Consider the following 14,496-nt stretch of genomic DNA (forward strand, 5'->3'; position numbering starts at 1 on the left):
ACTCTAGGAAAAGACTGTTACCATCCACCTTCTATATCCTCTCTCATAATTATAAATTGTCCTATAAGGTTGCCCCTCATTCTCCTATGCTTCAAGGAATAAAGACTTAGCTTAGCCAACCTCTTCCTTTTACTCAAGCCTCCTAGTCCTGACATCCTTGTAAATCTTTTCTGCACTCTTTCCAGTTTAACCATGTCCTTTCTATAAAAGGGCAACCCAAACTATACACAGTATTCCAAGTGCAGCCTCACCAATGACTTACACAACTGCAATGTAATGTCCCAACTGCTAAAACTCAGTTCCCTGACTGATAAAGGCCAGTGGGTTTAGCACCTTTTTCACCACTGTCTACCTGTGATCCCTCTTTCAATGAATTATGCAGTTGCATTCCCACGGGTCTACCACACTCCCTCCTGCCCTACCATTCATAGTATAAGTCCTACATTGATCTGCCTTTACAAAATGAACATCTCTCATTTATCTGTATTGAAACCCATTTGCCATTCCTTGATACTGATCAGTATCTCCCTATACTCTACAATCACTTTCTTCACCTCCTCAACACCACCTCCAAATTTCTTCCAGCATTCTTTCCACGTTGTAGAGTACTTCCCGTATTTCTGTTTTCATGCCACACAAAATAATGGAACTCGTCTTGAGTGTAAATGTTAGTGTTACTTGTTCAATACTAATCCCTTAATATCCTCAATGAATAACAGGATAAATCTACATGACAATGTTCTTGTGTAATTTCTGTACGAGTTTTTTTTCCCAGATCTTCAGCACTTGCTTTTTTTTAAGTGTCAGTTAGTGCCCCAGGATATGATGTATCTCAAAACTGGAAAATACATGGAAAAGGACATTTTAGGACCCGTACATGAACATTCCTGCGTTAATGGGATCCCGCTGTACTCAAGATTGCACTTTGAATCACTAACACTGTTGGTTGTAATGAGCTTTTCATCCCCCTGAGGTCGTGAAAATGCAACTCCATTTTTTTCCTTCTTATAGCCAAACCTTTCCGCAGAAAATCAAAACAAGTCCACCAGGATGTTTTTGTTCAGGAACGCTCGTACGGCGCCCTGGAGACAATCTGCAGACTGGAGACACTGGGGTAATACCCCGGCTCCCGGCTAGCCGGAAAGTGACGGTGCTGTGTACCTGGGTGCAGTGACAGTCAGCCTGGCGAGAGGGCGCGGAGTCATTCGGGGAGAGGGCAGGCGCCTTCTTGCCGCCGGGGCAGCGGCTGCCGCTCTTTGGCGGGACCCTAGTCGTTGCTGTGCGCTGGATGGGTTGGAGCCTACTGCCTACAACACCGGCGAGTTAGACATCTCTCCGTCTTCTCTTCTCACCCAGCTGCCGGGGGATCTCCTCTGGCTCCTCGTCAAGCGCTAAGATGCCGCGGATAATGATTAAGGGAGGTGTCTGGAGGAACACGGAGGTGAGTGTGAGGCCTGTCTCTGGGCCTGGCCTGCCCTGGTTTAGCTCGGCCTGGGGTTTTCATGTACAGGTTAATGTTGGGCTATCCCGGTGTCCTGCACTATGTGAACATCAGAATTAAAATCAATTCGGCCCTTCCCTGCCTACTCTGCTGTTCACTAAGGTCACGTCATGAGTGATCTGCTAGCAACTTTACTGCACAAACCCCACGTCCACTAATGCCTGAGATTCGGTGCATCTCTCTTTTGAATATCACAACCTATGTTCCACTGCACTCTTGAGTACAGAATTTAGAAGGCTAACTGTCCCTTTCGTGAAAGAATATATCAATCTTTCTTTAATTGTGGGATGGAATTCTTGGGTTAAAACTGGGTCAGGCTCGGTCACTGTTCTCGTTTGTCCCAAGTTTTCTCCCAAGATTCCTGAATTGCACTGATTTGGCTAAAAATTTATACTTAACCATTGTTACCGATTTGGGTAATTCTTAAGGAAGTTTATTAAGAAATTGGGTGACCTAATTACTTTCCATTTTGTCTTCTAATAGTCTGGGAAGGTGATCACACAGGTCTCGTTTTTAAGGAGAATATATATTGCACCAATTAAGATGTTCTGACTTGACTCTCTATCCCTAGTTTTCTTGAAATACAATATAAAAACTGACAGTTTCCAATAAGTAAGGCAATAACCGGAGAGAAAAACGGTACAGCAGCGTCAGAAGTTGCATCACCAGATTCAGGAACAGTTATTACTGCTCAACCATCAGGCTGTTCAATTAGCCTGGATAACTTGACTCAATTTTGACTTGCCCCATCATTGAAATGTTCCTAGAATCTATGAACTCACTTTCAAGGGCTTTTCACCTCATGTTCTCAATATTTATTGTTTGTTTATTATGATTTCTTTTTTTACATTTATGCAGTTTGTTGTCTTCTACACTCTGGTTGAATGCCCTAGGTAGTGTGGTCTTTATTGATTCTGTTGTGGATTAATTGAGTATGCCTGCAAGAAAATGAATCTCAAGGTTGTATATGGTGACATATATGTACTTTGTTAATAAATTTACTTTGAAAGAGCAGCTCAGTGAGCTTATATCAAACCATTATCTATGCTTTTTCTATTTTTTCCTATTTGCCATTGTTATCACTGCTGCAGACACAGATGTGTCCATTTTACTTCTAACCATTCATTAATTCACCAACTGATCCATTGGCCTCCTGCATTTTTTCTTTTGTACCTCAAAAACTTCTTTAACATAAGTTTGTCTTTACTATATATTAATGTCCACGTTGCTCAGTGCATAACAACCATAATATAATTGCTTCAATGGAATCTTCATTATGCTTTTTTAGTTCCTTGATTATCTTTGACCTTGAATTTTCTCTGAATCACCTTCTCCTGTAGTCATACCACATTCATTCTATTATTTTGATTATCTTGGATGCAGTGCTGGAGTTGTCAGTACAGTCTGATACTTTATTGCTTGACATGCTTTGTTGACATATAAACACAAACTTTTGAGCACAAGTTTACTAATTTGTTGCTGCCTTAAAAATCATACAGGATTGTTTGTGTCAGGCTTTTAATACAATTGAAATGAATTTTTGGAAGGCAAACTAGTTAGTCTATATGGTTGGATTCAACTCTGGCTCAGTGGTGTCAAGCACCAGGCAGTGCTTTCAGGAATACTGTTTGAAATAGAGTTCTACAAAGTTCTAAGATCCACTTCATGTGTTTTGTAGTATGTATCAAATTCATAATACTTTACAGCAACAAAGAAAGCTAGGGACTCCAGGAAGGTATCAGTGGATTGGTCAGTTAAGCAGAAAAATGACAAATGTAATTCATTCTGGAGAAATGGAAGTAATTTATCAGTGATGGCAAAAATAGAGAAGGGCCATTTGCAATGAATATATAATGTTAAGAACTTTAGATGAACAGCGGAGCCTTGGATGCATTTCCACAGCTTCTTGAAGTAGCAGCACAGGGTGAGGTTCACAGATATAGGGAACCTCACATTTGGCTGAGGCTTAAAAGTGTGATTTGTAAGGATGTCACACTCAAAATGTATAAAACATTGTTAGGCTAGAGTTAAAATGTCTGCTTCTAGTTCCAATGGCTATAGTATGGGGAAGATGTACCAGCACCAGAGAGGATGCAAAGGAAAATTTGATATTGCTGCCAAGACTTGGAGAATTTTTGATCAATGAAAGATGGACAACGCTTCTGGAAAAGGAGACAGTGATGCACAAAATTGAGAGGCAAAAGGTCTCTTTCTAATTTCAATAGTGAAATTAGCAGTCCATCTATCACCTTCCAGCTTCTTCTTTCATTCTCCCCACTATCCCACACACCCATCTTCCCCTTCACCTGGTCTCACCTATCAGCTTGGTATTCCTTCCCCTCCTCTCCCACTTTCTTATTCTGGCTTCTGCCCCCTTCTTTTCCTATCCTGTCCTGTTGAAGGGTCTGGGCATGAAATGCCAGCTGTTTATTCCTCTCCATAGATGCTGCCTGACATGCTGAATTCTTCTAGCATTTTGCATGTGTTGCTTAATTTTCCAGTATCTGCAGAATCTGTTGTGTTCTGAAGCAGTGACTTGGAAGTATAAATTCAATGTCAAAGTTTGGAGAAGTGAGTAATATTTTTTCAGCTAGTAGTAGTGAGGGTCAAGACCTCAGTGCTTTAAACAAATTTATTTCCATTTATTACGAGTGTATTTGGCCAGATCAGCTTTTATTGCCTCCCCACTGCCTTAAAGTGGGGACGAGCTGGTCCTAGTTGTTTTCCCGGTGTTTGGGTGGTCAATTTCAGTATTTCAAACTAACAATGATGAAAGAGCAGTAATCTGTTGTAAGACAGATGGTTCATTACTTGGAGGAGAGTTCCTGTGTTTTCTCCCTTAGTCCTTGGTCATTGGTTTGGCTACTGAGGTTAAAAAGGTTTTTGGAGTTGCTGCAGTACCTTCTTTATCTATTGTGTACATTACAGCTATGTCGTGATAGTATGAGGGAGGGAGGGTTCAAGGTGGTGATTTAAGCATCATTAAATTGGATTTTTTTTCTTGATGTCTCTTCATACTCTTGACTGTTTTACACCACGCGTTATGCTTTGCACGTGGCCAAGAGGTTAAGACATTCATCTAGTGATCTGAAGGTCGCTAGTTCGAGCCTTGGCTGAGGCAGCGTGTTGTGTCCTTGAGCAAGGCACTTAACCACACATTGCTCTGCAACAATACCAGTGCCAAGCTGTATTGACCCTAGTGCCCTTCCCTCAGACAACATCGGTGGCATGGAGAGGGGAGACTTGCAGCATGGGCAACTGCTGGTTTTCCATACAACCTCGCCCAGGCCTGCGCCCTGGAAACCTTCCAAGGCGCAAATCCATGGTCTCATGAGACTAACGGATGCCTATATGCTTTGCAAAAATGGTGAAAAGGCTTTGTGAAGTCAGGAGCTGAGTCACCTGCTGCAATATCCTAACCTTTTGGTAGTCATAGTATTTACTGAAGAGTAACATGGCAAACTGAAGTCTGCTTCAAGTAGCATCCAGTCTACACCACTAGCACTTCAGGGCTGCAGTGAGTCAAATCTACAAAATGCAGTATGGTTCCACCATCACCCCTCAAATCTGTGATCATTACTACAAGAATGATGAGGGTTATAAGAACATAGGTTCTTAGCAACATCTCTCACTTTTTCTCTTCCAAGCGGCACACCATTCTGATTTTGAAATATTTTGCTACTCTTTCACTGGTGCTAGATAGAAAATCCTAGAACTCTTCACCAGGTAATATTATGGAATACTTGAAGCAGAATTCAAGAATGGAACGTGGCACCTGCTATTTCAACATCATCTGGGGCGGTGGGGGGGGAGCGTCGACTTAGACCATGAGAGGCCTGCGTCGGGCATTTTCGTGCCTTACAAGGCACAGATTGGAAGTCTGTGTGGGGCGCCACTCCTTGCACAGACACTATAGCAAGCCTTGCTCAAGGACGCAAACACACCGCCACAGCTGAGCTCGAACTAGCGACCTTCAGGTCACTAGACGAGTGCCTTAACCACTTGGCCACATGCCTGACAACTAGGATTGATCATTTATTCCTCAATCTGTATAGTCTTGGCTCAACTTCAAAATGGTTTTTCTTCCAAATGCTAAGTTTCTAGTCAATAACCCTTGAACGCTCCAGCCTCAACCCCTACAAAGGAAACAATGGTAATATAAAACTGAGCTAATTTGAACCCTTCTCATTCAAGATGGCCATTGTTGGAATTTACATGGCTAGAATGTTACTTGCCTGAATCTTGACCAGATTGCGTTAATTTGATTTGTATGAGAAATGGGAGCAGGAGTAGTCCATTTGGCCGCTCAAGTGTCCTGCATCGTTCAACAAGACTACCACTTATTTTCTACCTCAGCACAATTTTCCTAACCTATTTCTAGATTCCTTGATTGCTTTAATAAGCAGAACTTTATGAATCAATCAGTACAATCAAACTAAGCCCACAGCTCTGGAAAAGCCACAGGATAGTAAGTTTGAAAGATTCATCACTTTGTAAGTGACCCAAAAAATGACTTGCCCTTATTTTAAGACAGCAGCATGAACTAAAGTTCTGGACTTCTTAGCAAGGAGGATTGTTCTCCCTTCCGTAAAACCTTCATTAGAATTTTATATATTTTGAGAAAATTAGTTCTCATTTCTTCAAAGCTTTAGACTACAGAGGTCTGATCTGCTCAATCCTTCCTCATTCTCCCCGTCCAGGGAATGGTTATTGAATGCTTGTGATATCATCTTAGTATTAAGTTTATCTCTTTTTTTTAAGCTACAGAGTCCAAATTTGTACACAGTATTCCTGTCGGGTCTCACCAGAGCTTTTGTAATTATGAAGTCATCTTTCCCTTTTACAAGAATCGTTTGCAATAAAGGCCCATACCATTTTCGTTCTGCTGCACATGCATGATACCTTTGAATGACTTCTGTGCCAGGAGACCTAGGTCCATTCTGCTGTCAGCATTTCTTATCTTTTTAAAAATACTTAGCATTTCATTTTCTTCTATCTGGTAATATTCCACATTATACTTTAGCTGCTATATTATTGCCCATTAACTTATCTTGTCGTTCTCCATTTGAAATCTCGTTGCATCCGTCAATACACAATTTCACACTTAGTTTCACATCTTCAGTACACTTAAGGCTGATCTATACTTCTGCATAATAGCCTACGCAAGTGGCCTACGCCGATGTGAGCATTTATACTTGTGCGTTGGTGTGTCTGCATCGCTCTGCAATTAACTGCCAAAACACTAGTTGGCGATGGGGTTTCTATGCCACTGTGTTGAGTTTCTTCGTGTTGAAACGCAACACAAAGAAACTCAAACTTCAAACAATGGTGACTGAAACTGAAGGAGGGTGAATTTTCTGTGCTTGTCCAGCCACTGAGAGACCTGGACGAGGAAATGCATTTCAAATATTTTTGGATGTTAGCAAGTAGATTTGATGATTTGGTTCATCATCTCCAACCATTTATTTCGCATCAATGTACGCACAGTATACTCAGAGACTGGCAATCGCCATTCGAGTTTTAGCTTCAGGTAGAAGTCAACAGGCTGTAGCAGCTAGCTACAAACTGGCGTCAAGCAGAGGGTCCTCCATAATTTCTGAGGTCTGTAAAGCTTTATGGAAAGCATTGCAGCCAGAGTTCCTTCCCTGCCCTTCAGTCGCCCAATGGAAAGCTATTGCAGCATAGGAGGAAATGTGATGCTACCAAGCGGACCAATCACAGTTGTTGCGATCTGCGTCACTGCGACGCATAGTTACATTTTTGGAGAGGTGCGCGTCAGGCTATGGCGTAGGGTACGCGGCTACGCTGTACCTACGGCATCAATTTGATGCAGGAGTATAAATTGGCCTTTAGAAGTTTTATATTTTTTATCCCCTTTGCCTGGTTGTTGACATAGATTTTGAATAGTTGGGGCACAATAGTCAATCCCTTCAGTGCTCCACTGAAGGCAGCTTGCCATGTCCAGAGAGGCTAGTTTGTTCCTAGTTTTTGATTTCTACTTATTAACTATCTCTCAATCAACACTAGTCTATATCCTGTAGTTACGTGTACTCTAACTTTGTTCAGCAACCCTTTGTGTGTTGCTGAGCAAAGACGTACTGATTTCCCACTTGCACTCCACTGCTTGCATCTTCACAAATCTCTGGTAGATTAGTCAACCATACTTTCATTTCATCCATCTCTCTTAACTCTATACAACCATTTTTGTATTTTCTAAATGTTTTGATGTCATTCCTTTTATCGCAGATTTCTGCATTTTCCTTCTGCACCAATGTCAGATAAAGTGGCTCCCTATTTATCTCTGTCTTCTAAAATAATGAAGTCACATATGCCATCCTTTAATCTGCAGGCACCATTCAATTGCCAGTAGAATTTTGGAAGATGGTAACCAGGTATCATCAGTCTCTATTGGCATCTCTTTCAAAATCCTAGGATATAGGTCATGAGCTTGTTGCGATTTATCAGTTTTCAGGCTTGTTAACGTTTTTTCCCCCCTATTTCTAATTTGCTTTTATTTCCTCTTTTGCTGTGGGCCTTTTGTTTCTCTGGTGTTTCTGGGAGGTTCCTTTGTACTTCCTGTGAAGGCAAATGCACAGCAGTTGTTTAATTATTCACTCTTTTCTTACTCCTGATTATAAGTTCTCAAGTTTGCTATTGTTCTCTCTTCCTTTTTAAGTACCCATGGTGTATTACTTAACGTATTCTGTTTTTAGGTTTTTCTCTGGCTTGCTCTTGTCTTCTGTTGGACCGTATCAGTTTCTCAGCCAATTTCTGCCTAATTCCAAAACACTGCTAATCCTCAGACCTGTTTTTCTTTCTCTCTTCTATTTACATAATGTTTAATTTCTGGAGTAACCCATATTTTATTTATTTATTTTACTTTATTTTAAACATAAAATGCTACAGTATAGGAACAGACCCTTTGGCCTCAGTGTTTGTGTTGACCATGATGCCAATTTAAATGACAGATCTGCTCCTTATCCTTCCATTCCCTGCCATTTCTGGTATCAGTCTAAATGCCTCTTAAATGTTCCTGTCATATATTCTACCATCAGCTCCACTGGCAATGCATTCCACACTCTGTTTAAAAACTCTGGACTCTGGCATGGTGCCAGAGGACTGGAAGATTGCAAATGCCACTGCACTCTTTCAGAAAGGAGCGAGGCAGCAGAAAGGGAATTATAGACCAGTTATTCTGACCTCAGTCAGTGCTTGGGAAGATGTGAGAGTCAATTGTTAGGATGAGGTGATGGAGTACTTGGTGACACGGGACAAGATAGTACAAAGTTAGCCTTGTTTCCTTCAGGGAAAGTCCTATCTGACGAACCTGTTGGAATTCTTTGAGGAGATTACAAGTAGGATAGATAAAGGGGATGCAGTGGATGTTGTATATCTGGACTTTCAGAAGGCCTTTGACAAGGTGCCACACATGAGGCTGCTTACCAAGTTATGAGCCCATGGTATTACAGGAAAGTTACTAACATGGTTAGAGCACTGGCTGATTGGTAGGAGGCAGCGAGTGGGAATAAAAGGACTCTTTTCTGGTTGGCTGCCAGTGCCTAATGGTGTTCTGCAGGGGTTGGTGTTGGGAACCACTTTTTTTCATGCTGTATACAAATGATTTAGATGATGGAATAGATGGCTTTGTTGCCAAATTTGCAGATGATAGGAAGATTGGTGGAGGGGCAGGTAGTGTTGAGGAAACAGTTAGGATGCAGAAGGACTTAGACAGATTAGGAGAATGGGCCCGAGAGTGGCAAATGAAATACAATGTTGGAAAATGTATGGTCACACACTTAGGTAGTAGGAATAAATGTGTGGACTATTTTCTAAATAGGGAGAAAATCCAGGAATCTGAGATGCAGAGGGACTTGGGAGTCCTGTGCAGAACACCCTGAAGGTTAACTTGCAGGTTGAGTCGGTGGTGAGGAAGGCAAGTGCCATGTTAGCATTCATTTCAAGAGGTCTAGGATACAAGAGCAAGGATGTGATGCTGAGGCTTTATAAGGCACTGGTGAGGCCTCACCTTGAGTATTGTGAACCGTTTTGGGCCCTGATCTTAGAAGAGATGTGCTGGCAGTGTCCAGAGGAGGTTCACAAGGATGATTCCAGGACTGAAAGGATTACAAACGAGTAACATTTGATGTCTCTGGGTCTGTACTCACTAGACTTCAGAAGGATGGTTGGGGGGCGGGGGGGGGGGAATCTCATTTAAAGGCCTAGACAGAGTAGATGTGGAAAGGATGTTTCCCATGGTGGGAGAGTCTAGGACAAGAGGCACAGCCTCAAGATGGAGGGGCTCCCTCTCAAAACAGGGATGCCACATGCAGCTGTGGAGGCCAGGTCGTTGGGTGTATTTCAGGCAGAGATTGCTAGGTTCTTGATTGGACATGGCATCAAAGGTTACAGGAAGAAGGCCGGGAACTGAGGTTGAGGAGGAGATGAAAAAAAGGATCAGCCATGATTGAATGGCAGAGCAGACTCGATGGGCCAGATGGCCTAATTCTGCTCCTATGTCTTATGGTGTAAAAATAGTGCCTCATAAATCTAATTTGGTGCCTGAATGTAAATTTGCAGCAAGTCGTTTAATTTTTCTTTATATGCTATGTTGCCTGTTAGTGTCATATCCTTTAAAATAATTTCCAAAAATCCTAGAGCCACCCTCCCTCTCTTATTTTCTTAGTTTCCATTGATTAGATTGCAAATTGTGCTTATTGGATTGAATAGCATTGCTTTCCAATTTAGTATAAAATTCTGTCACATTATGGTCACTCTTTGAGTCAGTTACTTATAAGGTTATGAATAAGTTCTTTGTCATTGCACAGTACTGGATTAAAAGTAGCTGTTACTTGATTTGTCAACATGCTGATCTAGAAATTGATCTTGTATACATTCTTGGGATTCATTCGCTATGCTACTTGTATTAATTTGTTTTACTAAATACGTCCTTTATTAACCATATCAAATGCACCTCCAATTTCTAATATTTACACTGTGCCTTTTTCAGTAGTAATACTTTCAACCATATTTTAATGTAGTTTGAATAAATGTAATCCTCATTCAGATTAATGTTAAGTAAAAACAATAAAGAAAACAGGAAGGCAAAAGTAACTGCTGAAATCTAAGTGAAATTTGGTCATTCAGTTGAACTTATTATTCTAATTTAATCCAGCATGCATCAGTGCTAAACTTGGTGATACATGATTAGGCATGTAAGGAAGACAATCAATATCTGTTTTATTTATTTTTGCCACATTCCTTTTACTTTCTTTCTCTGCTCCTTCAGCCTCCGTCCTGCATTCCCTTTCTTGAGAGACAACTGACTGTCAGTAAGATCTCTACTTCCTGAGGAGACTGAGGTCATTTGAAGTATGCAGGCCCCTCCTTCACATGGTCTATCAGTCTGTTGTCACCAGTACAATTTTCTATGTGATGGTGTGCTGTGCAATGACATCAACATGGATGATGCCAGCAGGCTCACTAAACCGATTAGAAGGGCTGATTATGTTATAGGAGTCAAACCGGACATACTGGAGGCTTATGTAGAACAAAAGACCCTACAGAAAATCCTGACAATTCTGGACAATGTTTCTATCCTCTGCATGTCACCTTGGCTGAACAGAGGAGCACTTTTAGAAATAGACTAAGACAACTGCACTGCTCCAAAGAGGTCATTCTTGTCTTCAGCAATTAGGCTCGATAATGAGTTAACCTATAGCCGGAGAAGTGATGGTCCCCTCCTGTTAGACTGTTTGAGGTAACTTATTTTTTTATTCTTTCTTACTTCTCTTCTAATATTTGTACATCTGTGCACTGGTAATGCTACTGTGACACTGATTTCCTTTGGGATCAATGAAGTATCTAACTATCTATCACTGGGTTGTTGTCCTACATTAGACATTTTTGCTCTTTATTCATGGACTTCACCTGAAAGCACAGCCCAGGACTTAGAGAGAATTGCATCGGAGAGTGCTAATAGAGTTCACAATGAGGAAGAACAAACCATATTTAAAATAATATTAATTTTACAATCAATGTGTTTTTTAAACTGATTCTAACTGAAGATTCATGTCTGGATTCTGTAAAATGAATAACTTGCAATATTTCTGCACTTTACAAAGTTATGCTTCAGTTTTGTCATTAATAACATGCTGTCTATTTATTTAGGATGAAATTCTCAAAGCAGCCGTTATGAAATATGGCAAAAACCAGTGGTCACGTATTGCATCACTATTACATCGGAAGTCAGCCAAACAATGTAAAGCTAGATGGTATGTTTGACATTTTCTTTCCATTGTATCCAATGTTGATGCTTAATTTAGTCAGCAAGCACAAGATAGCTGTTGTGCAGATGAATTTACTTGACAAGCAGTGGAATTTTCTATTACCTTCCCACCCCATTCTTCTCCCTAATCTTAACCCTAATGAGTTGTGGACAATGTGAATTAAGAATTACAGAACCAGTTAGAATATGATGTAATATTTAGCAAAGTGGGTTAAATGGAATTTGGTGGTATGGTCTGGAAAAATGATTATTTTCAAGGGTCTGAATGAAAATGGTTGAAGATTTATGCATGAGCAACTTCTGGCACTGGAGTCTTGGTAAACATTCTGACCAGCTTCAAGAAAACCCAACTATGTTGCATTACTGATGAATGTCCACTCACACAGTGCAGCACTGGACTACAGAAGTTTCACATGGCCGTACAAGCTGCTGTTCATTATCACATGGTAAGGATATTAGATTAGATTACGAGGACACTCAGTCCTTGTTTATTGTCATTTAGAAATGCATGCATTTAAAAATGATACAATGTTCCTCCCGTATGATATCACAGAAACACAAGACAGACCAAGACTAAAACTGACAAAAACCACATAATTATAACATATAGTTACAACAGTGCAAAGCAATACTGTAATTTGATAAGAGCAGACCATGGGCATGGTAAAAAAAAAGTCTCAAAGTCCTGATAGCCCCAACATCTCACGCAGACAGTAGAAGGAAGAAACTCTCCCTGCCATGAGCTTCCAGCGCCGCAGACTTGCTGATGCAGCATCCTGGAAGCACCCGACCACAGTCCGACTCTGAGTCCATCCGAAAACTTCGAGCCTCCGACCAGCCCTCCGACACCAAGCACCATCTCTGCTGAGCGCTTTGACCCCAGCTGCCAAGCAACGGGCAAAGCCGAGGATTTAGGGCCTTCCCCTCTGGAGATTTTGGATCACACAGTAGCAGCGGCAGTGAAGCAGGCATTTCAGAAGTTTCACCAGATGTTCCTCCGTGATCTCATGTCTGCCTCCATCAAATCAGAATTGTGCACGGCCTCCTACTTGACAGATTACAGATACTCATCACCGGAGAGGCTGCGCGTGCTGCGTCGTGCCGCCATCTTCTCCTCCACATACACAATGACTATCATATATTTCAGTATTTTATATTATGAGAACACTCAGTCTCTTTTATTGTCATTTAGAAATGCATACATGCATTAAGAAATGATACAATGTTCCTCCAGAGTGATATCACAGAAAACAGGACAAACCAAAGACTAACACTGACAGAGCCACATAAATATAACATATAGTTACAGCAGTGCAAAGCAATACCATAATTTGATAAAGAACTGACTATGGGCACGGTAAATAAAAGTCTCAAGTCCCGATTGACTCCCGAGTCCCCGATAGCAGGCGGCAAAAGGGAGAAACTTCCTGCCATAAACCTGCAAGGCACCGACAACTGCCGGTGCCTTGGAAGCAGCCGACCAGAGCTGACACTAAAGCTTTTAGCAAGAGTTATACCACAGCCGACCACATCGAAAAACTTCAAGCCTCCGACCTGCCCCTCCGATACAGCCTCCCGAGCGTCTTCGACCCAGCCCCGGCCGCCGAAACAAGCAAAGCCGAGGATTCGGGGCCTTCTGCTCCGGAGATTCCGGTTACCACACAGTAGCAGCGGCAGCGAAGCGGCCATTTGAGAAGTTTCACCAGATGTTCCTCCGTACTCTCACTTCTAAATCCACCAAATCAGAATTGTGCACGGTCCCCTACTTGACAGATTACAGATATCACTCACAGCCATCTTTTTTTTATCCCAACCTTTTTTTAGCCAATTCTCCCCCTAAAGCACTTTCATACTTGCCAATTCTCCCCCTAAAGCACCTTCATAATTGCCAATGCCACTCTTAGGCACAATATACTTTCTGGCGCCCCCATAGTGTAAAACATGTCTACCCTATGCTAACATGAGGAAAAATTATTCTTCTTTAAATTATTATTGTCTTTAACCCTAACTTACATAGTAGCTATGTGCTGTACAGCAGCTTCAATATCAATGTGATCCTAGAGCTTGAAAGCTTTTAACAAGAGTTATATTTGGTTCAAGTTGTGAATGTAAAAGCCAAGTGTAACAATGTCCAAGCAGTTTCTGTTTTTTTGTGATTATGTGGTTCACTGTACTGAAGCCTCTTTCAACAAGGAAGGAGGATGGAAATGCAAGGAAGAACAGTCTGGCTCTTCTCCAAAGATCAATAAACTTCGTATGTAGTGTAGCCGTATACCACAAAAGCCGACATTTTTGCAAAGCATTTTATGCTGCTTCATCATTCTGAATGTCAATGCTACTTGCAGGCTCTCTTCCTGTTCTTCTACTTGCAAAGAAATTAATTAATTACCCTGTCCGGAGTTTCCAGATTGTTCAAATCCTCAAATCGATTCTGAAAATCCTTCTTCAGTGACTGCAGGTGTAAGCAGTACTCTTGCAAATCACCATCTGTTAAAGAGAATGCCATACTTACCATGCAGGGGAACTAAAACCATTCTTCTCCCAATGTTTTGCGTATATATTTCAGATTTTCCAATAGAAGTGGACACTGGACTTTTTGCTTGGATTTGCTTGGATTAAATTGAAATTTCCACCCTGCATTTTCATATTTAGAATGTTCATTTTGTCAAACAGATAGATTAGGATGCCACATAGAAGTTCAATCTTGTTT

General features: G+C 41.3%; 1 protein-coding gene across 2 annotated transcripts in view; it reads left to right on the forward strand.

Moving 5' to 3' along the window:
- Nucleotides 1-1,222: 1,222 nt before the first annotated feature.
- Nucleotides 1,223-14,496, forward strand: part of cdc5l (CDC5 cell division cycle 5-like (S. pombe)) — a 58,404-nt gene continuing 45,130 nt past the window's right edge. The window contains exons 1-3 of one of the 2 annotated variants that reach the window (XM_072251453.1): nucleotides 1,223-1,441; nucleotides 11,669-11,772; nucleotides 12,173-12,232. In XM_072251453.1, the coding sequence (XP_072107554.1) occupies nucleotides 1,397-1,441; nucleotides 11,669-11,772; nucleotides 12,173-12,232 (209 nt within the window). In that variant the 5' untranslated portion in view covers nucleotides 1,223-1,396. The remainder of the gene's footprint in view (nucleotides 1,442-11,668; nucleotides 11,773-12,172; nucleotides 12,233-14,496) is intronic. The other variant, XM_072251454.1, reaches the window with a different exon arrangement.

The sequence above is a fragment of the Mobula birostris genome, chromosome 2, assembly GCF_030028105.1.
Source record: "Mobula birostris isolate sMobBir1 chromosome 2, sMobBir1.hap1, whole genome shotgun sequence".
Lineage (NCBI taxonomy): Eukaryota > Metazoa > Chordata > Chondrichthyes > Myliobatiformes > Myliobatidae > Mobula > Mobula birostris.